At 44.0% G+C, this 23,373-nt stretch overlaps 2 protein-coding genes across 10 annotated transcripts in view; one reads left to right on the top strand and one right to left on the bottom strand.

Moving 5' to 3' along the window:
* BCCIP (BRCA2 and CDKN1A interacting protein) overlaps positions 1-11,635 on the bottom strand; it is a 28,677-nt gene extending 17,042 nt beyond the window's left edge. For all 3 annotated transcript variants that reach the window (XM_010357792.2, XM_010357795.2, XM_010357810.2), the window contains exons 1-6: positions 11,440-11,635; positions 8,486-8,560; positions 7,514-7,594; positions 4,503-4,592; positions 3,549-3,736; positions 1,256-1,430 (exon numbers count right to left, since the gene is read on the bottom strand). In XM_010357792.2, the coding sequence (XP_010356094.1) occupies positions 1,256-1,430; positions 3,549-3,736; positions 4,503-4,592; positions 7,514-7,594; positions 8,486-8,560; positions 11,440-11,604 (774 nt within the window). In that variant the 5' untranslated portion in view covers positions 11,605-11,635. The remainder of the gene's footprint in view (positions 1-1,255; positions 1,431-3,548; positions 3,737-4,502; positions 4,593-7,513; positions 7,595-8,485; positions 8,561-11,439) is intronic.
* Positions 11,636-11,885: 250 nt separating this feature from the next.
* Positions 11,886-23,373, top strand: part of UROS (uroporphyrinogen III synthase) — a 35,742-nt gene continuing 24,254 nt past the window's right edge. For 5 of the 7 annotated variants that reach the window (XR_747353.2, XR_004059988.1, XM_030940441.1 and 2 more), the window contains exons 1-4: positions 11,886-12,185; positions 16,393-16,594; positions 21,917-22,005; positions 22,183-22,266. Coding sequence is in view for 5 of the 7 variants with exons in the window: in XM_030940441.1 (XP_030796301.1) it covers positions 21,943-22,005; positions 22,183-22,266 (147 nt within the window). In the remaining 2 variants the exon portion in view is untranslated. The remainder of the gene's footprint in view (positions 12,186-16,392; positions 16,595-21,916; positions 22,006-22,182; positions 22,267-23,373) is intronic. The other 2 variants (XM_030940442.1, XM_010357742.2) reach the window with 2 other exon arrangements.

The following is a 23,373-nucleotide window of genomic DNA, read 5'->3' as shown; positions in this document are numbered from 1 at the left end:
TTGTCAAAATAATCTTGTGATATGTAAGTGAAATTAAGACTCATAAAATTTGATAATTAACTAGAACGGGTCTTCAAATACTCTTTTCTCACTTTCTCAGCTGCTTCCTTAGCATCAGGCTTTTGTGTGAAGACAGAGTAAATCTGCATACCCCGCCATCTTAAAACACCCATACATACTCCCCGCAAATGGTCGACCTGAGGTGCTGAAGCATGTTTTTTAAAAATTACGTTTACGATTTACTTCCTGGAAAAGAAGGGCACAGCTAAATTTGTAGTGCTTTAGTCTTCTGTAGAGGTCTTAAAAGTGATAAGTGATATCATCCAATTCAGGAAAATATGTTCCCCTCAGAGATACACTTCAAGATTTTTTTTGTTTGTTTGTTGAAGACAGAGTTTCGCTCTTGTTGCTCAGGCTGGAGTGCAGTAACGTGATCTCGGCTCATTGCAGCCTCTGCCTCCCAGGTTCAAGCAATTCTCCTGCCTTAGCCTCCCGAGTAGCTGGGATTACAGGCATCTGTCACCATGCCCGGCTAATTTTTTTTGTATTTTTAGTAGAGATGAGGTTTCTCCATGTTGGCCAGGCTGGTCTTGAATTCCTGGCCTCAGGTGATCTGCCCGCCTCAGCTTCCCAAGGTGCTGGGATTACAGGTGTGCGCCACCATGCCTGGCCCACTTCAAGATTTTTCAGAGGAAGAGAGGGTGAGAAAGAATATTCTCTGGTATATGGCTGTCCATCACAGTATAAGCTACCTTTATAGGAAAAAAATGCTGGAGAAATCCCACCAGCGGGATGACATCCACGACTAAGAACACAGAGTAGCAAGGGTGCCCCACCTTCCACACTGACCAGCTGTGTGATCTCAGGTAATTTCCCTCATCTCCCTATGACTTAAAGTCCACAACTATAAACCCCAGGCTAATGTCTACCTCTCCGCATGGTTTTAGAAGGAAAGATTTCACAGGAAGCGTATTATAAATGCCTAATCATTCTTAGCAGGTTAATCGCTTTTCTCCTCCTCCTCCTCCTCACACTCATAACCACAGTGCAGGCAAGGAGGCTAGTGCCTAGCCTCTTGAGTACCTACTATGCACCTGGCACTATGTTAGCTGCTAGGTCCTATGGGGAAACAGAAAAACAGTGGCCACACTTGAAAGACTTGGACATGAAGTGGGAGAACAATAAATCTTGATAAATCATTTTCAAGAAAATCCTTATTTACATCTAAACAAATAGATAAGCAGGATAGTCTTACCTCATAGAAAAATTCTTCCTCTGCATTTGCAAACATTAACGCAGTTTTCTTTCTGTTGCTAAGTTTCTTTTTGGAATTGTTTTTTCCTGCTTCCACAAATGTCTTACTAATCAGAAGGTAAAAGTAGCACTTCCCACATGGCTTATTGGTTCTGTGTGCCTCCGCCAGTTCTTTCCTACAAGGCACACACAGCATTTGTTTACCTGCTGGGTCAAGTGAAATACATCAACAAACCAGAGCACAGAGAAAACCTGGTGAGGCATCTTCGGTGGGTTCTGCTGTCACGCAGGCATTCAATCTGAACACTTAAGTCTACAGCAGTGATTTTTATTTACATCATCAGTTGCATTTTAGACTGATTATGTACGACTTTTTATAACAGTATATCTCTCAGATTATGCTGATTTGTGGATATATAGCAACTAACAGATCAGATGAATCTCAAATTCACTCAACGTATCACTGCTCTGCCTGTGCAGAAGTTAAAAATATATGCGAATCTGAATTTTTGAATTTTTTAAATCTATGAACATTTAACTGAAACACACAAAGGTGTACAGCCACAACCAATGTCACCACAGCCTGTGACGACTACTACAGCCAACTGCTAGAGTCTGGAACTAATTTCTGACATGCTGCAGAAACGGCATCAGCATACACCCTACATTCTGGCAACGGAATGGCAGCAAAGCCGTAATGTTTCTGCTTTCTGAAAATCAAACACAGCCCTGTGCGTCTGGATGCCCTTGAACAAGAGAAGAAACTCAGAACAACCCTCCTCTTCAGCTTTTTTTTTTTTCGTTTGGAGACAAAATTTCACTCTGTTGCCCAGGTTGTAGAGTACAATGGCGCAGTCTCGGCTCACTGCAACCTCCACCTCCCAGGTTCACATGATTTACGTGCCTAAGCCTCCCGAGTAGCTGGGATTACAGGCCTGCACCACCATATCCGACTAATTTTTGTGTGTGTGTATTTTTAGTAGAATTGGGGTTTCGCCATGTTGGCCAGGCTGGTCTCAAACTCCTAGCCTCAAGTGATCTGCCAGGCTTAGCCTCCCAAAGTGTTGGGATTACAGGCATGAGCCACCATACCTGGCCTTTTTTTTTTTTTTTTTTATTAAAGATACAGGGTCTTGCAGTTTTGCCCAGGCTGGAGTGCAGTGGCTATTCATAGGCACAATCATAGTCTACTGCAGCTTGGAACTCCTGGCCTCAAGCATTCCTCCTGCCTCAGCCTCCTGAGTAGCTGGGACTACAGGCGTGCACCACTGTGCTTGGCTCATTTCAGCTTTAACAGGACTAGGAGAAAGCAAATCACCCTCCTATAAAACCAAATAAATGTGAGCTCCAGCTGATCGAAAAAAAAAACCAAAAACCACTTAAAGCACCAGAAGCACAATCTGAACTGCAGCTGAGAGAGCAGGGAGCAGGAGACAAGCACTGAATCCCTAGGGAAAAACAGCAAACCTAGAGGTTTCCAGAGTAGAGTTGCATTCCTACAGCTATTTAAAGGAAAACCACAATGCAAGTGCTATGACCTCTGAGAATATTCTAGAAAGAATCTGTGTAGGCCAAGCGCTGTGACTGACACCTGTAATCCCAATACTGGGAGGCCAAGGCGGGAAGATCGCTTTAGCGTAGGAGTTCAAGACCAGCCTGGGCAATGCAGCAAGACCCTGTCTCTGCAGAAAAAAAAATTTTTTTTTAATAGATAGAAATAAATAAGAGCGTCTGCCTATATTTTGTCGTCTATTGCAAAGCACGGGCAATATAATTCTTAGTGCACTCAGTTTGCTAGACTTCACAGCTACATTTGAAATATTTTTGTAAACTTAAAACTCCTGGATTAAAAAATAGAACAAAAACTCTGAAAAGCTAGCCATAGTATCAAGACTATGGTTTCATTAGTTATGAAACACCCATAGAATTTGGAAACTTTACCAGTTTTGTTATTATTGTAATTGTTCATTATTTTATTCGTGTTGCAGAAAGCTATCTGTGAAGGTGAAAACTTCAATCAAATGGAGATGAAAAGTCGTCTATTATGAAATTATTTACTTATATACCACTTAAATCTTAAGTTTAAATTTCAAGATTATTGTCACAAACTCTTCAAAAAGCCAGTTGTTAATAATGTATGCACTTCACAGGATGTTTCTTCCACTCCCCTCACACTAAACCCGCTTAAACCAAGGAAATAACTCTTTCTATACCTGCATATTCTACTTAAATGACATTTATGAATCTATTTGAAAAAAAATTACTGTTCAAAGACATTTTCCCAAGTCTCTTACTGAAGCTGCTGGTACATGGGCAGAGCGATCTGTGGAGGGATATTAATGAATCTTTCACTTAGGAGAAGGCCCACAGGCTTGGTGGTGTCATTTAAAAACTTGTCCAGCTTTTCAACCATGCTCTTTTCACAATTCTTCTCACAGAAGCTGAGAATCAACTCTTGAATTTGTTCAGCACACTGGGTACCCTAGAAAGCAAAGAGAAAGCTTGTTTCCTATTACAAGCCATCACATACAGGAGAAAACCTGAAAATAAGAGCTATCACTTTTCATCTTACAGCTAATGGCAGTTTCCTGCCATAGCCTTGACGTCTTGTATGTCTTCAGTGTTGACTGCTTAAGCATTTCTCAAAAGCAAACACACTGGTTATTTACCATCCCATGATCAGTGGTAAGAGAGTCATCAATTAACATGCAGACACACTGGAATGGCAATTCTAGTCCATCTCATAAAGACAGATGGAAGTAATGGAAAGTTTATTTCAAAATTAAAGATTAAGTGTGGCCTGCATCTTATTCTAAGGCAGGTAAGCAGCTGGTTTACTTTTTATTACAACTCATCAGAGAGTCAATAAAAAGAGATGAATCAAAACAAAATAAAATGTCAGTAAGTGCCCTCAACATAGAGGCAGCAAAGCCTGAGAATATCCCCACTACACAAGTAGCAAAGATAACAGCTGCAGAGAGACAGCACAAACAGCTCCTGCATCAGTACTAACATCAGGACTGCAAAGCCAGATGATTCCCTAAAGCACAGGGAGCAAACACCTTTAACTGGGTACAGACCCAACACCACCACCTTCATATCGAAAAAGGATTACAGTAAGATTTCACGAGAGCACTTATCCCTATAGTTAATACCACTGTCTGACATAAGACATTTTCATCACGCATTAAATAAAAGTGGTTTTGGCCTAAGAAATAACCATTCAGATGCCACCCAGTGAAACCAACCTTTCTTTCAGTTAAATTTAAAAGGCTTATGAAACCAAAAACTTCATCTTCATCCATATCATCATCGCTGTCTTCTGAAACATCCGTTTGCTATTTTAAAAGAAAAAATATTTAAATGTTATATTTAGTATAATACCAAGAGTATAATACCAAGTCTTGGGATGTAGGAATTATTTATCTTTTCACTTTTCAAAAGCAACACTTTGTTTTACCACTGCCATCTTAGAAAGCATTATATCTTAAATACTGTCACAGTTTTACCACCATCATCTTGGAAAGCATTGTATCTTAAATACTGTGTGACCTTGTTCATTTCACTTTACCTCCCTTGACTCATTTCAATCTGTCCCAGATTCTGGACAGATTGAAATTTCTTTGTACTAGATTCTTAAGTCATTTTATCAGATTCTCAATATAATACAAAACCAGAAGAGATAAAACCTCATGAAATAAAGCATTTTAATTTGTTTTCTACACAATTTGGCTGGAGCCAAGCCTTGCTTCTCTGCTGGCCCACAGCATTGTTTCATCTAAAACTCATGAGTTTCCAGAACACTTGTCAATCTTGACCATTAGTGAAGCTGGGCAATGCTTGAGGGCCACTTACACCTACCACACGGGCAAGAGAGAAGGGATAAAAGAGAACACCCCTGCCCTTTGTTCTATGATCCTAGGGACTGGCTCCACTGAATGCTCTGGGTAGTCCCTTTACTAAGAACAAGAACCCTGTATCCTCAGGACACCTCAAGTGTCTCTGGAGAAGCCAAAGAAGCCAGTTATAATTGCAGAGCTATTGATGTGATTATCCATTTAAAGGGTGAATCCTGCCATTAGATAACCTTTCAAGGATAAAAATAACTGCTTCTTCTCCATATCCATTAGGTCTTCTAAGTGTCTTCTAAGACACGAATCAGCTAGAGATCACATTTATTTGACGAAAGAGCAGGTGGTCTGCTTTTTCCCATTGCCCTAATAAAAGGAAGCCCCCACAGGTTTAATTTCTCATTTGCTTTACATTGAGTGCCATAAGGTTACTAATATTGTCAGAAGCCTTGAAAAGTGTACACTGTATTTAGTAACAAGTATGTTGGTGACCCTATCATTCAGTGTCAGAATTTTAGTTGTGTAAAAGTCAGATAAGAGTGTCTAAAGAATGACTAGGAGGACAGGAACTAGAAACCATGACTTAAGATTACTTTTCAAGAATTTTGGCTCTGAAGGTGATGTACTTCGAGTGGAACATTAGACTGAATGGAACTTTTGTTTGTTGTCTTTTTCACAACAGGCTAGGGAACAGGTGCTGGGAACAGGAAAAAGGCATCAACAGTGACAACTACACATATGTAGCACTTGTCAGTTGCCAGGCACTGTTCTAAGCAGTCAGCAACTCATTTTGTTTACCCATGCACTCCACAAAATAGGTGCTAGTATCATCCTCATTTTCAGAGCTAGAAATGGAAATAGATTAAGGTACTGTGGCAGACTGTATCTTTCGCAGATGGCCCCAGTGGATCTCTTCTTGGACATGCTCTTCTGACAAAGTGACCTAGATACTTTTCTCATAGAGTGGTGGGATCAATGTGGCCTCCCCCTGGGTAGAAATTTGTATCTGTACTGACTAAGCAAATGGTGGAAATGGCACTATATCACCACTCCTGCCTGCTTCTTTTGGGCTGCTTGCTCTTGGAAGCAACCCAATATGTGGCAAGGCCCACATGGACAAGAACTAAGGCCCCTGGTCCAGAGTCCCAACTAAGCTCACAACAGACAGCTAGGGCTAACTTGCCAGTCATGTGAGTGAGCCATCTTGAAAGGGAATCCTCCAGCCCCTAGTCGAGCCTCCCCAGCTAACATGATGGAGCAGGAGCAGAGATGAGTTGTGCCCACTGAGCTCTGTCCAAACTGTAGATCCATGAGCCAAATACATGACTGTTGCTATTTTACAACACTGAGCTATGAAGTGGTTTGTTTTACAAACAACAGATAACCCAAAGAAGCACCAGATGATAAGCAGCAGAGCCAGGGTCCAAACCAGTCCTATTTTGTTGAGCTCTCTACAACATCCATCTGGTAAGGATGACCATCCCCTCCTCCTTCAAATGTTCTCTTTCTTGCCACTGCACGGTTGTTTCTTCTACTTCTCCTGTCATCCCTTTTAATCTCCTTTGCTGGCTCTGCCACTTACAGTGCTCGGATATCCAAGTCGTCTCGGTATTACTGAGGTGTCTGTCCCTTCCCTCCCTGCGCAACGTCAATCACTTCTATGACTTCCATAACATTTACGACAAACTCCCAAGTCTCCAGGGCTCCACCCGCTACCCGGTATCTCACAGGTAACTCAAACTCAAAATGTACAAACCCAAACTCACGTTCCCCTCCTAACCTGGCCTTCCTCCATGGTTGTTATCCTGTTTGCTCAAGCTAGAAACCTGGAAGTCATCCTTGACTCCTTTTCCTCTCACTTTCACACTCAATCAGGGACTAAACCCCATCATATTTCATCTCCCAAATATATTCTAAATGAGCCCACTTCTCTCCCTCTCCATTGCCACCACCTGGACTACTGCATTTAATAAGCTTGGATTTCTGCAATGACTTCTGATCAGTCTCCCTTCCTCCAGTAGTACTACTTCCAATTTGAGCTAAACAGAATAAGAACTCTTCCCCGCCCCCCACCCCAGATATAGGGTCTTGCTGTGTTGCCAGGCTAGAGTGCAGTGGCACAATCAAAGCTCACCACAGCCTTCAACTCCTTGGCTGAAGAGATCCTCCTACCTCAGCCACCTGGGTAAAAAGACTATAGGCATGTGCCACTATGCCCGGCTAATTTTTTGTTATTTTTTGTAGAGACAGAGTATTGCTATGTTGCCCAGGATGGTCTTGAACTCCTGGCCTCAAGCAATCCTCCCACCTTTGCTTCCCAAAGTGCTGGGATTACAAGCATGGTGATGCCCAGCATGAACAGAATAAAGAACTCATTTAATCAGAATAAACACAATTGTCCTGCTTACCTTAATCACACTCCCAATATGGTTCTGTTGAATTAAGAGATCTGTTAGTTCTGCAGTGTTCACAGGAGCCTTTAGAAAAAGCTAAAAGGAGGAAAAAAATTTAAATTAAGATCAAAGCATGATTTCTAATAACTTCAAATCCTATATTCAAATACAAATAACGAAATTTCTGTGACTTAAGAAGATGACCTAGAAAAGCAATCCCAAGAGGGAAAGAAAAGCGCAGGCGAGTCAAAGAAGCTAAAGATTACGAAATTTCAGAAAAGCAGTCAGTGGTAATACAGAAGTAATGGGGGAGGGGGAGAAAAAAGGGAGAAGAGAGGATAAACATAAGGCCAAAGAATTTGGTGAAAAGGACAGTAGAGGCTATAAAGGTTAAAGAACCAAAGTCGTATTATACGAGTAAAAGAGTAAAGAGAAGCAGCAAGCATCAATTTTATAGCACCAAACAGCACAGTTATATGACTGTTACATAAGAATTGTGAATTAAAAAAAAAAAATAGCTCAACTAATTAGCAGATGAAAGGAAATAATTCTTTCTTCCAGGCAAGGTGGAGAGGACAGAAATGGAAATTCTACAAATTTGAATTTGAGAAAGCCTGTACTGAATGACCTGAATTTTCTTTTGTTTTTTTTTTAAGAGACAGAGCCTTGCTCTGTTGCCCAGACTGGAGCTCAGTGGTACATTCATAGCTCACTGCAGCCCTGAGCTCCTAGACTCAAGTAATCCTCCGGCCTCAGTCTCCTGAGGAGTTAGGACTAAAGGTGTGTGCTACCTCAGTTGGCTAATTTTTTATTTTTTTGTAGAGACAGGTTCTCATTATGTTGCCCAGGCTGGTCTCAAACTCCTGGGCTCAAGTGATCCTTTCACTTTAGCCTTCCAAAATGCTGAGATTATAGGCATGAACCACTACACCCAGCCCGAATTTTCTTAGAAGAGGAAATTTATGCATAACAAATAAAAGACAATACCTGCTGCAGTAATTTCTTAATTCCGTCATAATCATTATCTGATAGGGAATAAGCTTCAAATTCAATATTCACTTCCTGTAAATAACACACAAAATAGTTGTTACCAGAAAAACTACAAACATCTAGACTTTAAAATAGGCAAACATTGCCAAGATTGCCATCTGTAGAGAATACAAAGCACTTCACACTATTTCTTCATGTGACACAAAAGCCTGAGAAAACAAAACACTCAGAATAACCTAGTTTAAATGTTGAGAAAGTCCGGCTCAAATAAACCAGACACAGCAGCCACAAAGGAGAAATTATTTTCCTGATTGCAAAAAGGGTGCACAAAAATCAAAATCACTTCAGAAGTCCCTGGAATTGTCTAGAGCTTGACTTAGCCCATGGATTTGAGGTTACACTTCATTCGCTTAGCAAATATTTATTAAGTACCAATCCAGGTACCAAGCACTGTGCCAGGCACTCAAAATGAAAAGGTTAGTAAGGCAGACACAAATGATCCTGCTCTCATGCAGCTTACGATTTAGGGAGGAATACAGACATTAAGGAAATATTTGTAGAAATAAATGTAAGTGCTATAAAACAAAGGTACACAGTGCTGTAACAACTTAAAAAATAAGAAGTCAGTCAGGAAAGGCTTCCTTAAAGAAGTGACACTTGAGCAAGGAACCAAGAAACAGCAAAGAGAGTTCCTGGTACAGGGAACAGCACAAAGGCCCTAAGGCAGAAGGAGACACGATGAGTACAAAGGACTAGAAGAATGAATGTGTAGCTGGGCTCTCAGATCTCTATCTGCAAGACAACAGAATCTAGAAGATGGCACTAAAATGCCAAAAACAAAACCTACTTCCTTTTAAACACTAACAAGATCAGTCCTTGAGGACCCTAAATCCTACCTTGATAAGTAACACAATGAACCTGGGGCTCTGATGAAATAATATATTTAGAGGCACTTCAGGTTTTAATGGTTTGGGAATTTAGGTCTTAGCTGAAGGACATCACAGAGGAAATCAGACCTCCTTTTACCTTGCCACCCTGACTACATATATATCTAAGGCTTCCTTAATTGTTAAATGTGCAAGGCCCTGGAATTGCTTAGAGCAATTCCAGCTTGAATTCTGAAGCAATTCCAGCTCCAATTTGAACTCTTTAAGTCCAGCTTTGCAGACTTCAAATGCTAACTCAGTCAGATTATGTGAGCAGCAAAACAAGGGGTCAGGTGGGAGTGTTCCAAACTAAACCAAATAGCAAATTGACATTATTCAGGACTTAAACTTATTCGACATAAATACATTCTGTAAATGATGCTCATCTAGTGTTTTTTTTTTGTTTTTTTTTTTGTTTTTTTTTTTGCCTAGATAGACATTTTGGACCTCTGTCCCAGACTATTATGGCACCACCAGGGAAATGGGCAGCAAATGGAGTATCTGTCCAGCACCCTTTTCCTGGGTATGGGCTCATCTCCACATGGTTTCAGCAGGAACAGTCATGTTTGTAGAAAAGAGCCCTGTCCCTCATTCCCAGGTGATTTAGAATTAAGACTGTGGTGGTCTGATAGATCTTCCATGTTAACACAAGAAGCACTGATTTCTATAACCCAAAAGTAATAAAATAACCAGTTAAAGTTCTAAGTGAAAAATGGTGAGATGGCATTCAAGGCATAGAGACAAAGTAAAGATCTGAAAGGAAAGATTGATCACCTGCACACGCCATGGTGTCACCTCTAATCCTGCATCCATGCTTCTCTGTATCCTCCCCTCCATGCTCTTCATGACTCATGGTTACCGCTCTGATTTTATTTTCTATCACTCTCTCTTCCTTATTCTGATCCAGCCATCCAGGCTGCCTTTCTGTCCCTCAAACGTAAGGACCCTGGATCTTCTTGTAAATGAACTAGAAAGCCAATAGAGCATTCTGAGCAGAGGCGTGAGATCAGACCTACAAGATCTCTCTGACTGTAGATGGAGTATAGACTGATTGTAGGGAAACAAGAATGGAGAAAAGCACACCGGTTAAAAGCTGTTATATTAAATAGTAGTCCAGGCAAGAGATAATGGAGGTGTGGACTACGATGGTCTCAGAATCAGTGCTGAGAAATGTCTGGATAACAGGATTTACTGATGGACTGGATATAGGATGAGGAAAGGGAGGAATTAAAGTTAAGTCCCAGGTTTTGGGTTAGAGCAGCTGGTGATTTTACGGGCCATTTACAGAAATGGTGACGGTTAAGAGAGGGGCATGAATTATTATACAAATCTGCTTCGGACAAGTTAAGGTTGAGGTATCTAAACATTCAGTGGTCTGAAGGATCATTCGGTTCTAATTAGTTATTAAACAAATAAGAAGTACCTATATTTCCAGGCACTATAGGACCTATTCCGAAGAAAAGAACCCAGTTCTATGAGACTATGAAGCCAAAGATTTACCTACGATTTGGGTCAGCTGCCCCAGGAGCCAGAAAATACAGCCTAGCTGAGATCTGAAGAAGAAAGGGAAAACTCTGCAGGATGAAGAAGAGCATTTGAAAAAGCTTCTACGGGAGAACCCGGCAGGAGCCTTCCAGAAACCGAGGGCCCACGTGAGTGCCGCCTGCAGAATGAAGAGGAGGTCGGCTGCTGCTCTCTCGGCCCCTTCTGCGGGCCCGCGGTGGCCGATTCGGGATTTGAGGCTCCAGCCTGAGAACTAAAGAGGGCGAGCACACGCCTGCTGTGGCGGGCTTTTTCCGGGGGACGCGGGTTGCGAAGGTTAACCGGACCGGAGTCGGCCTTTAAAAAATTACTGTGGCTGCAGTGTGTTAAAGACCGAGGAGAAACCTGAGAAAGAACTTATCTCCAGCTTTTCCTCACAGACCTTCAGGGTTAGGGAAGTCACTACACTATTTTTACACAGCCTGGGCTTGCCAGAAAGTTTTTCTCAGGTATAAACCAACTAGGGAAGCGTGTCCTTCTCACCTCGTCAATGACGTGGTCCTCTTCATCCCCTTCCTCGTCACTGTCGTCATCGCCTTCGTCCTCATCCACGACTTTATCTTCCTCTTCGTCGTCGCGCTGGACTAAGGGGTCCGGCGGCTGCGGAACCCCACTTTCCACGGCCCTCCGCTTAAACCTCGACGCCATGTTACCGCTCACACTGCGCCTGCGCAGCTTCCGGACCCTGCCTGACCTTCCGGACCAGTCCATAGTAGCCACGGGGGTGAGAGACTACGAAGAAGCTCGGAGCTGAGTGCACATCAACTCCAATGCCCCTGCTGGATTCCGCAGCCGTGATCTCTTCCAGTCACGTCCAGCTTGCGGTCCCATCTTGCTTTTTTCTTCCTCTCTCCACCCTCCCTCACTCCTCCCAAAGCTTCCCCTCCCCTTCCCGTAGTGGTTCAACCCATCTAACCTCTGTCCTCGCTCCGTGGCCTGGATGTCGGTGCGCGTGCGCATGCGCGAGTGCCTAGCTGTCCGCGCGGCCACCCCCGCAACCCCGGGCTGAGGTGCGGGGTCCTAGGGCCAGGCGCGGGTGGCCGCCACGGCCCCTTAGGCTGCGTGGGGAGGGGGCGGCCCCCCCTGTTGTCATTGCTCCTGCAGCCTCAGCAGCCTCTTCGCTGGGAGTGCGCGACACCGCCCCCAAATTGGGTGCCCGCTGTGTGCCAGGCCCAGTGCTGGGCACGGTCCCGTCTCTTAGCCCATTCGGGCCTCCGCAGCCCCGCGAGGTAGGTGTCGCCGCCCGCGGTACCGGGTACAGACGCCGAGGCCCGCGGGCGTGCAGGGGCCCAGCTCCGGGCGGTGTGTTACACAGCGGGGCCAGGGCGCCGAGGCCGCTGCGGACGTGGTCCTGCCCAGGCGGGGAGGTCCGCGGCCCCTAAGGCTGTGCAGGTGACGGAAGGCGCCTGGCCAACGTACCCTCGCCGCGCTTCTGGAGCGCGTTTCTTGACCTAAAAGTTTTTTTAAAGCCGGCACCGCAATTAAAAATGCTTCAGGAAGGGCGGGCGCGGTGGCTCATGCTTGTAATCCCAGCACTTAGGGAGGTCGAGGCGGGTGGATCACCAGAGGTCAGGAGTTCGAGACCAGCCTGGCCAACATGGTGAAACCTCAACTCTACTAAAAATACGAAAATGAGCCGGGCGTGGTGGCGGACACCTGTAATCCCAGCACTTTGGGAGACCAAGATGGGTGGATCACTTGAGATCAGGAGTTCGAGACCAGCTTTGTCCAACATGGCGAAACCCCGTCTCTACTAAAAATACAAAAACCAGCCAGGTGTGGTGGCGCGCGCCTGTAGTCCCAGCTACTCAAGAGGCTGAGGCAGGAGAATCGCATGAACCCAGGAGACGGAGGTTGCAGTGAGCCGAGATCGCACCACTGCACTCCCCACCCCAGCCTGGGCGACAGAGGGAGACTCTATCTCAAAACAAAAAAAAAGCTTGGGGGCCAGTGGGGGTAGTCTAGGTTCAAGACCCGAGACTATTTTGAGAGAAGAGTAGAGAGGACTGCGGCCAATTGCAGAGCGCGTGTGCCTCTGCTGCCAGCCCCTGTGGCAGGTGGGGATGTGGCCCAGGGCGGCCAGGTCTTTCCATTGCGAGGGAAACGGGGCTCATCAGCTTTCTAGGAATAAGATCTACGGTTCTCCACTGATTTTTCTCTGTAAAATAAGGGGAGTGGGTTGGGTATGTTTGATTCTAGGAATGGAGTGAGCTGCCCTAATAGGCTGCTTCTGTTTAAGCAGGGTAACGTCTGATAAATCAGTGATCCTTCATCAGTAGGAGATGGGAGGCCCTGAAGGTCCCCAGGAGCCCAGATTCCCCATAATCGTGTTCTGTGAGTTCCGTCTTTCCTGGGAGTCTTGTCTACCCGGCCATGTCATGGGTATTAAAGTAATACTTACACATCAGCGCTCCACATCCGATGGGGCAGCTTGAAATGACCAATTTGGGTCGTACAACTGCAAAAACATGTTCCTGTAATGGAGAAGAGAGGAAGCTGTCAAAAAAGACCTATGAAAAGGCTAAGATTAGAAAAAAGACTCAGAAAGACCATGTGAACATATCAATAGAGTTGCACTGAGATATCATGGCCAATTTTTTTTTCCTGTTTCTTTATACTTTTTTATTGGTGGTAAAAGAGATATACATTTCACCATCCTAACTATTTTTAGATATTCAGTTCAGTGGCATTAAGTGCATTCACATTGTGCAACCATCACCACCATCCATTGACAGAACTCTTTTCATCTTGTGAAATTGAAACTCTGTACCAATTAAATAGCTCCCTTATTCTCCCTCCATGACATTTCTACTTTCCATCTTTATTGATCTGACTATTCTAGAAGCCTCATGTAAGTGGGGTAATACAGTATTCTTCCTTTTGTGACTATTTCATGTAGCATGATGTCTTCAAAGTTAATCCCATGCTGTAGCATGCATTAGGATTTCCTTCCTTGTTAAGGCTGAATAATATTCCATTGCATGTAGAGACCACATTTTGTTTATCTACTTATCTGCCAGTAAACACTTTGGTTACTTCTACATTTTAGCTATTGTAAACAATGTTGCTATGAACATGAGTATCAGATATCTGTTGGAGTCCCTGCTTTCAATTCTTTGGGGTGTATATGTAGGAGTGGAATTGCTGGATCATATGGTAATTCTGTGTTTAATTTTTTGAGGAACTATACTTTTCTGTAGTTTGCAAATCTTTCACAGTAAACATGGATCACTTTTGTAAGACAAGTAGGGGAAAAAGCCTTATTTTATGCCCTCAGATTAGTTCCCAATGTTGAGCTCATGGTCAGAGTATGACTTAGAATAGTGAATGTGAAAGTACGTACAGTACTGAGACCCCAGGGAGCTGAACTCAGCAGGTACTAGATTGCTTACCACTCGTTCAGTGTTCATCTTTAGCTCAGAATTTATCTTAACGAGGCAGAGGGATGGTAGCAAGTGGTTAGGAGAATAAGCGTGGGCTTCAGACCAGGATCCAAATTCCATCTCTGCCACTTACTGTGCTGTGTGACCTGGGACAAGTTACTCAGACGTCTCAGGGACTTGGTTTCACCTCCTGAAAATAAGGCTAATATCGCCTACATTGCAGGTTTAAGTGAAGATTGCAATCTTGCATATAAAATGCTTAACCCAGTGTGTGATAGTTACTTTTATGTGTCATCTTGACTGGATCACGGATGCCCAGATATCTGGTTAAACATTATTTCTTGGTGTGTCTGTGAAGTTGTTTTCAGAAAAGATGAGCATTTGAATGGATAGACTGAGTAAAGTGCATTGCCCTCCCCAAAGTGGGTGGGCAGCATCCAGTCTGTTGAGGGCCTAAATAGAACAAAAAGTCAGGAAAGGAAGAATGCATCCTGTCTCCGCTTGACTGCTTGATCTGGGATATCTTCTGTCCTTGGTGCTGCTGGTGCTGAGGCCTTCAGACTCAGGCTGGAACCTACACCCTTGGCTCTCAGGCCTTCAGGCTACACCACCAGCCTTCCTGCTTACAAGTCTCCAGCTTGCAGACAGCAGATGGTGGGACTTCTCAGCCTCCATAACTGCATGAGCTGGCACCTTATAACAAATACCTTTCTAGATATAAATATATGCCATTGGTTCTGTTTCTCTGAAGAACTCTGACTAATACACCCAGTAATTAACATGAGTAAATGCTCAATGAAAGGGTGGCTGTTGTGATTGCTGATACTCAGAACACCATAACATAGAAAGTATGGGTTTGAGGTTTGGTTCTTTCTTACCCGTAAAGTGCCCTTATTCCAGTCAGTTTTTTTTTTTCTTTTTCATCAGTGATTGATGAACATAGGTGTGAGGGTAAAATGGCAGAGCAAGCCTTAGACTGTAAATCTAGAGTTTGGTTGAGCCCTCTTTTTACCAGTCCCAAGGTGACTCTCGTGTTGGAAGCTTCAGGAGCAGCTTCAGTCCTGCTGGGGCTTCTCCCGCCTTCTTCCCCCTCAATGGGAAATAAGAGGTTTTGTTATTTTCACAGGAAAAAAGGCAGAGGAGACCCCAGACATTCCACAGTTTTTAGGCCCTAGCCTCACCAGTCTCACAAGCCTCCTATGAAGGAGGGCCATATAGTGCCTCTGATCTGCTTGATGCAGACCCTAAGGTCCTTCCCACTCCCATGAGCCACCCACCAGAGTGAGCTAAGAAATCAGCTGGCAGAGAGCACAGTCACGTATGGCCAAGAGGAATTGTTCTGGGGGTTGGTTAGTAAGCAGGAGAGAGGGAGGAGAAGAAAAACTGCACAGGGATCAGATGCCTCCAGCAGAAGAAAGCGAGGCATAGAGATCTCTTACCATCTGAGTCATGTGGCACCAAGTATGTTACCAGTAGAAAATCTGTAGGCATGTGCAGCAACCTCAGTTCTTGTCTCCTCAGAAGAAAATTCAACTGGGGGGCATAAGGCTAAAAAAGTGACCGAGGCAAACTTCAGAGCAGGAGTGGAAGTTTATTTTTAAAAACTTTAGGCTGGATGCAGTGACTCACGCCTGTAATCCCAGTACTTTGGGAAGCCGAGGCAGGCGGATCACGAGGTTAAGAGATGGAGACCAGCCTGGCCAACATGCTGAAACCCCATCTCTACTAAAATTACAAAAATTAGCTGGGCATGGTGGCGCATGCCTGTAGTCCCAGCTACTCAGGAGCCTGAGGCAAGAGAATTGCTTGAACCCAGGAGGCAGAGGTTTCAGTGAGCCGAGATCACGCCACTACACTCCAGCCTGGGTGACAGAGCAAGACTCCGTCTCAAAAAAACACAGAAACACTAGAACAGGAAAGAAAGTAGAGTACACTTGGGAGAGACCTAAGCAGCAACTTGAGAGACAAGTGTCCCGTTTTTCTTTAAGGAAAAGTAATCATTCTCCCTGTTTCAAAGATGCTGGATAAATTTGAAATTGTTGTTTTCCCACAGGGTGAACAAATACTTACTGAGCATCTGCTACAGGAAAGGAAGTCCCTCAAAAAAGCCAACAATGGAGAGGCTCACAGCCCCTTTCAGACATACAGAAATCTGAAACGGAAACTGAGGCAAGAGCGGCCTACACCGGAACCCAGGCCCTGGCCCCCTTGTGTAAACACCTTCTACACCACCAAGCCTCTTCCTAAAGCCCAAGGTGGCGATGTGTTAACCTATCTGTGCATGCTTCTAGATTGATTTCTTTCCCAGTCAGCCTGATAATGTGTGACTCTAGCACAGCAAAGAATAATCAGCAACAGTTCCTTTTAATTTTGCATTATTATTATTTTAGAGACGGGATCTATCTCCGTCACCCAGGCTGGAGTGCAGTGGCACAATTATAGCTCACGGCAACCTTGAGCTCCTGGGCTCAAGTGATTCTCCCGTCTCGGCCTCCTGAGGAGTTAGGACTACAGGGATGTGCCACTCTGCCCGGCTCCTTGTTAACAATTTTTAAAATTTTTTGTAGAGATGGGGGTCTCGCTATGTTGTCCAGGCTGGTCTCAGACTCCTGCTCTCAAGCGATCGTCCTGCCTTAGCCTGCCAAAGTGCTGAGATTACTTTCAAAGGCATGAACCACTGTGCCCGGCCTAATTTTACATTAGAAATGCTTTCATTGGGAATGATTGTATATAGGATTAAAAAAGAAGAGAAATGCTTTCAGTGATGTCAGACAAAGGATAAGGGTAGTAGTTGGATTTTTATTTGCAACACATCTTAGGAAACCTCTTTATTATCCAGAAGCCTAAACTTCATGCCAGCATCAGTTTTATTACCTAAGAGAACCACAGATTAGAACCCAGGAGAAATATTTTCTCTGTTTACGATGGGTAGATGGATTTTGCTTTGGGGTGTTTGCATAACTAAACTAAGCACTTTGTACTACAGTGATACTTTATATTTTTATACCTCTATTTTTCCCAAACGTTTTCATATTCAAAGTGTATGTGAGGCATAATATAGCGTAGGGGGTTAAGGGCAGACTTTGGAGCCAGACTGATTGGGTGTGAATCCCAGCTTTGCCACTTAGCAGCTCTGAGACTTCAGATGAGTGTCATCCTCTGTACGCCTCAGCTTCCTTCTAAGCCTCGTAGACTTAATGCATGTGAAGCTCTTAGAATAGTGTCTGGGAGGCAGTAAGTGCTCAATAAATCTGTTTGCTGTTCTTACCTTCTTTGAGTCACTCAGCCACCTTCAGGCTTGGTAGGGCAGAAGTTATTCCCGTTTAATGTGGGAAAAAAAGAAGATCACACCATGGGTAAGTCATAAAGCTGGGACCGGAGGCCAGGTCCCTTGGCCCTTAGTCCTGTGCTTATTCTATGACACCATACTTCCTTACATTATCACCTTAGAGAAGGGAGAAGGTAAAAGGGCAAGCAGAAACGAGGAAAAGAGGAGAAATACATCTATAAGGTTGGGCATGGTGGCTCACGCCTATAATCCTAGCATTTTGGGGTCCTGAGGCAGGTAGATCGCCTGAGCTCAGGAGTTCGAGACTAGCTTGGGCAACATGGTGAAACCCTACCTCTAAAAAAAAAAAAATCTGTAAACAAGAAGCTTCCCGTTGCTGTTAAGATACGATCCACATTCCCTAATATGACCCAATGAGACCCAGCAGACTTGGCCCTGCCTGCCTTGCTGCCATCCCTCACCACTCTGCCCTGTGCTCTCCAGCTGCTTAGACTTATGGTTTCTCAGGTGAAGCGACCTCAGCATGTGCAGTGCACCAGCCCCCGCTCGGGCTTCAGGTACGCTTCCACAAGGAAGCCTCTTACCTTTGTGTTAAGTAGATATAGATTCGACCACTCCAGCAGAGATCCAAATGAACAGTGGCTAAAACAGGATAGGACTTGGCTTTTCTCTGATGCAAAAGTCCTAGCTGGAGTGGTAGCTCTGTCATACAAAAGAGTCTGTGCTCCTGTCTTGTTCTATCATCCCTAGGTTGTCCTCTGCGAGTATGAAGGAGCTGGCCACCCCATCCATGTTCCAGCCAGAAACGGGGAGGGGAGGGACCAGCATTTCCTTCTAAGTGCAGGACTCAAGTTTTGCACATCACTTCATCTTGCATCCTGTTGGCTAGAACCTAGTCACCTCGTGACATCTAACTACACATTGCTATTTTCAGCAACCATTGCCCGGTTAATGAGCGGTACCATTTCTATGAGGAGAAGGGAAGCGTAGATGTTTAGGGGCAACTGGCAATCTATACCACACCTCCCAGTCCCAATAAGATATACCAGTTATGAATCTTGAATATTCTTTCAAGACTTACTGCATTATGACTATGTTTTTACTGATTTATAAAGTATGTATTTGACCTTCCTATAAATATAATGATGTAGGGATCATATCACATGCCTAGTGCCTAGTACATCTAGAAAGATGTGATTTACTGATAGGATTAAACTGGACAAACCAAAAAAAGTACAGGTAGGATTCAAAGAAGAAAGACACTTCTTTTCAGCCTGGTCCCAGCCATTTCAAACTAGGCTATAGACAGATGGTTTTGCCTAGAATTACATGGGCAAATCCTGATAACTCTGCAATATGAAGCCTTGATCCAGTCACCTCTTGACCTTGCCTTTGCTGAAGCCAGCACCCTTGCCACAACTCTGATTCAGTCACCAATGCCTTTCGACTAATTTACTATGACCCATGGGGTCCCTGTCCTTCCTTGCCCCAGAAGTCGGTGGTGTTTCTAAAGTGTAGATCCCATCACTGTCAATCCTGTCTTAAACCTTTTAATGGGGTCCCTTTTCTTATGGAATCCAAAGCTTACCTTGTCCATTACACTTGAGGCACACCTACCCTTCTCTCCTGGGGATACCCAGGCCCCTTTCAGACACTTGAATATTTTCTCCTCACTGCTGCTGTCATTCAGATCATACATGCCAAAATGACTCAAATGTCAGCTCCCCAGAGGTCTCCCTGTACAGGTAACTAATTATCAGCACCCCAGTCACTCTACCAGATCACCTCATAGCACTTACTAGTTCTGAAATTAATACACACAGCCCCAGTAAATAATGCAGATCTAATTTTCCTGAGGGGGATTCCAGCCTTGGGATTTGGCGTCACTGCCTGAGAACTATATAGAAACACTTGTGAGAGGCTGGCTCCTGGTATTTGAAAGCATTACAAGAACATTCTTTGAAAATGTGGGGATATTGTGGGGATCTGTATCTCAGAGGCTAGATCCATGGCGGAACAAGGTGTGGAGCTGAGGAGAGCCCTGTGGCCACAGGATTGCCTGCTTCCAAGCATTATGCATCTGCGTTTTAATCCCCACACTAATTGCTTGCTTTGTGTGCCACAAAAGGATTTATGCCTTAGACAAAAATGCCAAGTTTTACCTGCCATTCAGTGACGTACGGATTCCTGGAGCTGCCAAATTAGAAGGCGTATTAGAGTTCAATCAAAGAACAAGAACCAGTAAGAGGTGTGTGTGTATGATTCCAAGGAACTGGCCTGTGCAACTGTGGGTGCTGGGAAGTCTGAATCCACAGTGCAAGCCAACAAGGAGGGCAGGCCTGCAGGAAGGGCGCTGGGAGTCGCACAGGCTGGAATCTCTTCCTCAGGTCTGTTCTTAATGCCTTTGGACTGACTGAATCAGGCCTACCTGGGTTATCTAGGATAATCTCCCTTACTTAAAGCCAGTTGATGTATCTTATCTCCAAAATACCTTCACAGCAACACCTAGAGTAGTGTTTGGAAAAACTGAGCACTAGAGTCTTGTCAAGGTGACACAAAAGTGACCATTGCAGAAGGGTAGGCTCCTAATTTCTGTGTGAGACACATTTTAAGTAACTTCAGGAAGTGGTAGGAACCATACTGCCCATTCCTCCAAATCCCCAGTCTCTCTAGCTAACACCTTGATAACAGCAATATTAGAACTTGATTTCATAATTATATTTGTTCACCAGGTTTGGTGCTTAGATACAAAGCAGTTAATTTTGAGCCAATTTTCCTAAAATGTTCCATAAATAATATAATACTCCAGAAATATATTCAGTAGTAATTTATAAGTGAAGGCACCCAGAATTGGCGCATTTCTGCTTCAAGCAATGTAGTCTGTTGACTCTTAGCAACCACTGTGTATTATTTATTAAGTAACTGGTGGGTCTGATGCCATTTATGGAATGATAATCTACATCTCAAGCAGATTTATTCTGCAGTTTCTCAGCAGCATTTATTGGTTGGTTGGTTGCTTGCTTGGTTGCTTGGTTGGTTGGTTGGTTTAGAGACAGGGTTTCACTCTGTTGCCCAGGCTGGACTGCAGTGGTAGGATCACGGCTCACTGCAGCTTCCTCCTCCCAAGCTCAAGTGATCCTCCCAAGGAGCTGGAACTGTAGGTACATGCCACCAGGCCCGGCTAATTTTTTAATTTTTTGCGGAGAAAGGGTCTCACCATAGTGCCCAGGCTGGGCTCAAGCGATCTGCCCACCTCAGCCTCCCAAAGTGCTGGAATTACAGGCATGAGCCACCATGCCTGGCCAGCCTTTGGGATGATTATAATGTGCTCCACCCTGACCCCAATACAAGAGGAATATAGTTTCCATAGTTAAAAAAAAAAAAAATTGTATAATACTAAAAGAGGTGAAGAAGAAAATAATCATTTTAACCTACCACTCAGAAATAATTAATATTTTGGTGCATATCCTTTCATATATGTATGAAATCTATAAAATCATACTATTTATGTAATTCTGATCTTGCTTTTTTCTTAACATTGTTTTGTGATTAAATAATTCATGCAGTTATTTGTGAATATTTTAATGATTTCATAGATCTGTAACATGATTTATTTAACCATTCTCATCATTGGATCTTTACATTCTTTCCAGTTATTTGTAATTCTAAAGAATTCTAGTGTGAGCATCTTTATGTTAATCATTGGACACATTTATGAGTATTGCTTTAGTATTCTTAGAAGTGAAATTACAGGAAGAAAGAGGATGAGGTATATAAGGCTTTTGGTGTCAACAAATCGTTTTCCAGGTTGTTAGGCTCTTATACTTGACAACGTTTAGAAAACATCATTTGATAAGTAGAAGAGTCAATATAATTATTTCCTAAAGTGCTTATGAGGTACTTAGCGTATTTATCTTGAAATGGAAAAGCTGTTTATCTCCTTAAAATGTAAGATATCCATTTCTCTGTTTGTTGTTGATACAACCCTAAATTTGCATCAGTTCTCTTCCCCAAACCATAAATGTTTGGCATAGGACACTTGGCTTTCACTAATGGCTTTCATCTGTTTTTCCAAGTGATATCAACTGCTAACACGCTCTTTCTTGGCCTTATCAGTGACAGGGGTCTTTAGAAAGAACAAGCCCATTAGTGCTAAGTCATGGTGTGGGAGGGATAGATCTCTTCAACAAGCATTTGATTGCCTTCTTCTTGTGTACCTTCCCATCGGAAATTGCTTAGAAAGAGTCTTTGAGATCTAATTAAGATCTGTTTCCTTGCTCTGTCACAGCACCCTATAAGGACTGCCAGGCAATAATGAAGGTTCTTTTACTGAAGGATGCTAAGGAAGACGACTGTGGCCAGGATCCGTATATCAGGGTAAGTGGCCTGAGACTCCTTATCCCATAGTGTCCTTTCTACTGAGTCAGGGGTCCTGGAGCGGGCAGGGGTGGGGTCTGCAAAACCTCAGAGGAACTGACACAGAATAAATTGTTAATGTTTCCTTATTTTAAAAACAGCCCTGGCCAATCCAGAACTATGTTCTTTCATTTGCAGGAATTAGGATTATATGGACTTGAAGCCACTTTGATCCCTGTTTTATCATTTGAATTTTTGTCTCTTCCCAGTTTCTCTGAGAAGGTAAGTCCTGTTGTGACTGAGCACCATGTTAGTGTTTGATTTTTCCCTTGCCAGCTGAAGCCAGAGAGGGACTGTTTTACTGTCTCATTTTTTTTTTTTTTTTTTTTTTTGAGACGGAGTCTCACTGTCACCCAGGCTGGAGTGCAGTGGCCGGATCTGAGCTCACTGCGAGCTCTGCCTCCTGGGTTCACGCCATTCTCCTGCCTCAACCTCCTGAGTAGCTGGGACTACAGGCGCCCGCCACCTCGCCCAGCTAGTTTTTTGTATTTTTTAGTAGAGACGGGGTTTCACCGTGTTAGCCAGGATGGTCTCGATCTCCTGACCTCGTGATCCGCCCATCTCGGCCTCCCAAAGTGCTGGGGTTACAGGCTTGAGCCACCGCGCCCAGCCCTTACTGTCTCCTTATTTTATTCCCAAACTTTAAAACAAGGCAGCATAACCTCACCTGGCTCCAGGAGGCTGCTGCTGTTGGGAGGCTCTGAGTGAGCCTCTGTCAGCCCCTCCAGAAAGCCACCCAGACTCAGAGGTTGGGGCCAGGAGAGCAGGTCGTGGTGAGAGCAGCAAACCTGCATTGCCCTCAGCAGTCCTAGAACCCTTTCACTGATCCTCTCATTTAATCTAGCCCTCACCCCCAGCTTCTGCACAGCAGGCCAGGGAGGTGTTATTCTCCCATTTTAGAGATTGGGGTGTCAAATTAGGCAACTCAGCTAAGACTTCTAGCAAGTAAGAGACGGGGCTGGGACTCAAACCCAGGACATCTGCCCACAACTTCAGTTCTGCTTGCAGTGAGGAGTGATAAAAATTTCAGGAGACAAGTCCAGTAAAGCCTTCTGAATGCTTCAGAGTGAAAGTTCAGTGCCCACAGCTTCAGTGAAGTCAGATGTCTACAGCAGCCCAGTGCCTGGCTCAGAGTAAATGTTCGTAGATGATATCACCATTATCCTCTTTGAAAATCAGGGCTTCAGCATTGATATCACCCCCTGAATATTCCCGTTTTTGTTACAAATTCGGGTCAAGTCTTCCCCCACTACCTGCACCCTACTCTAATCCCAGGCTGCATCAGGCTTCCCTCTGTGCTGCAGTGCATTTATCATCCTGTGTTACACT

The sequence above is a fragment of the Rhinopithecus roxellana genome, chromosome 11 (genome assembly GCF_007565055.1).
Source record: "Rhinopithecus roxellana isolate Shanxi Qingling chromosome 11, ASM756505v1, whole genome shotgun sequence".
NCBI classification, from domain to species: Eukaryota; Metazoa; Chordata; class Mammalia; order Primates; family Cercopithecidae; genus Rhinopithecus; species Rhinopithecus roxellana.
This window is presented reverse-complemented; position numbering and strand designations above follow the sequence as displayed.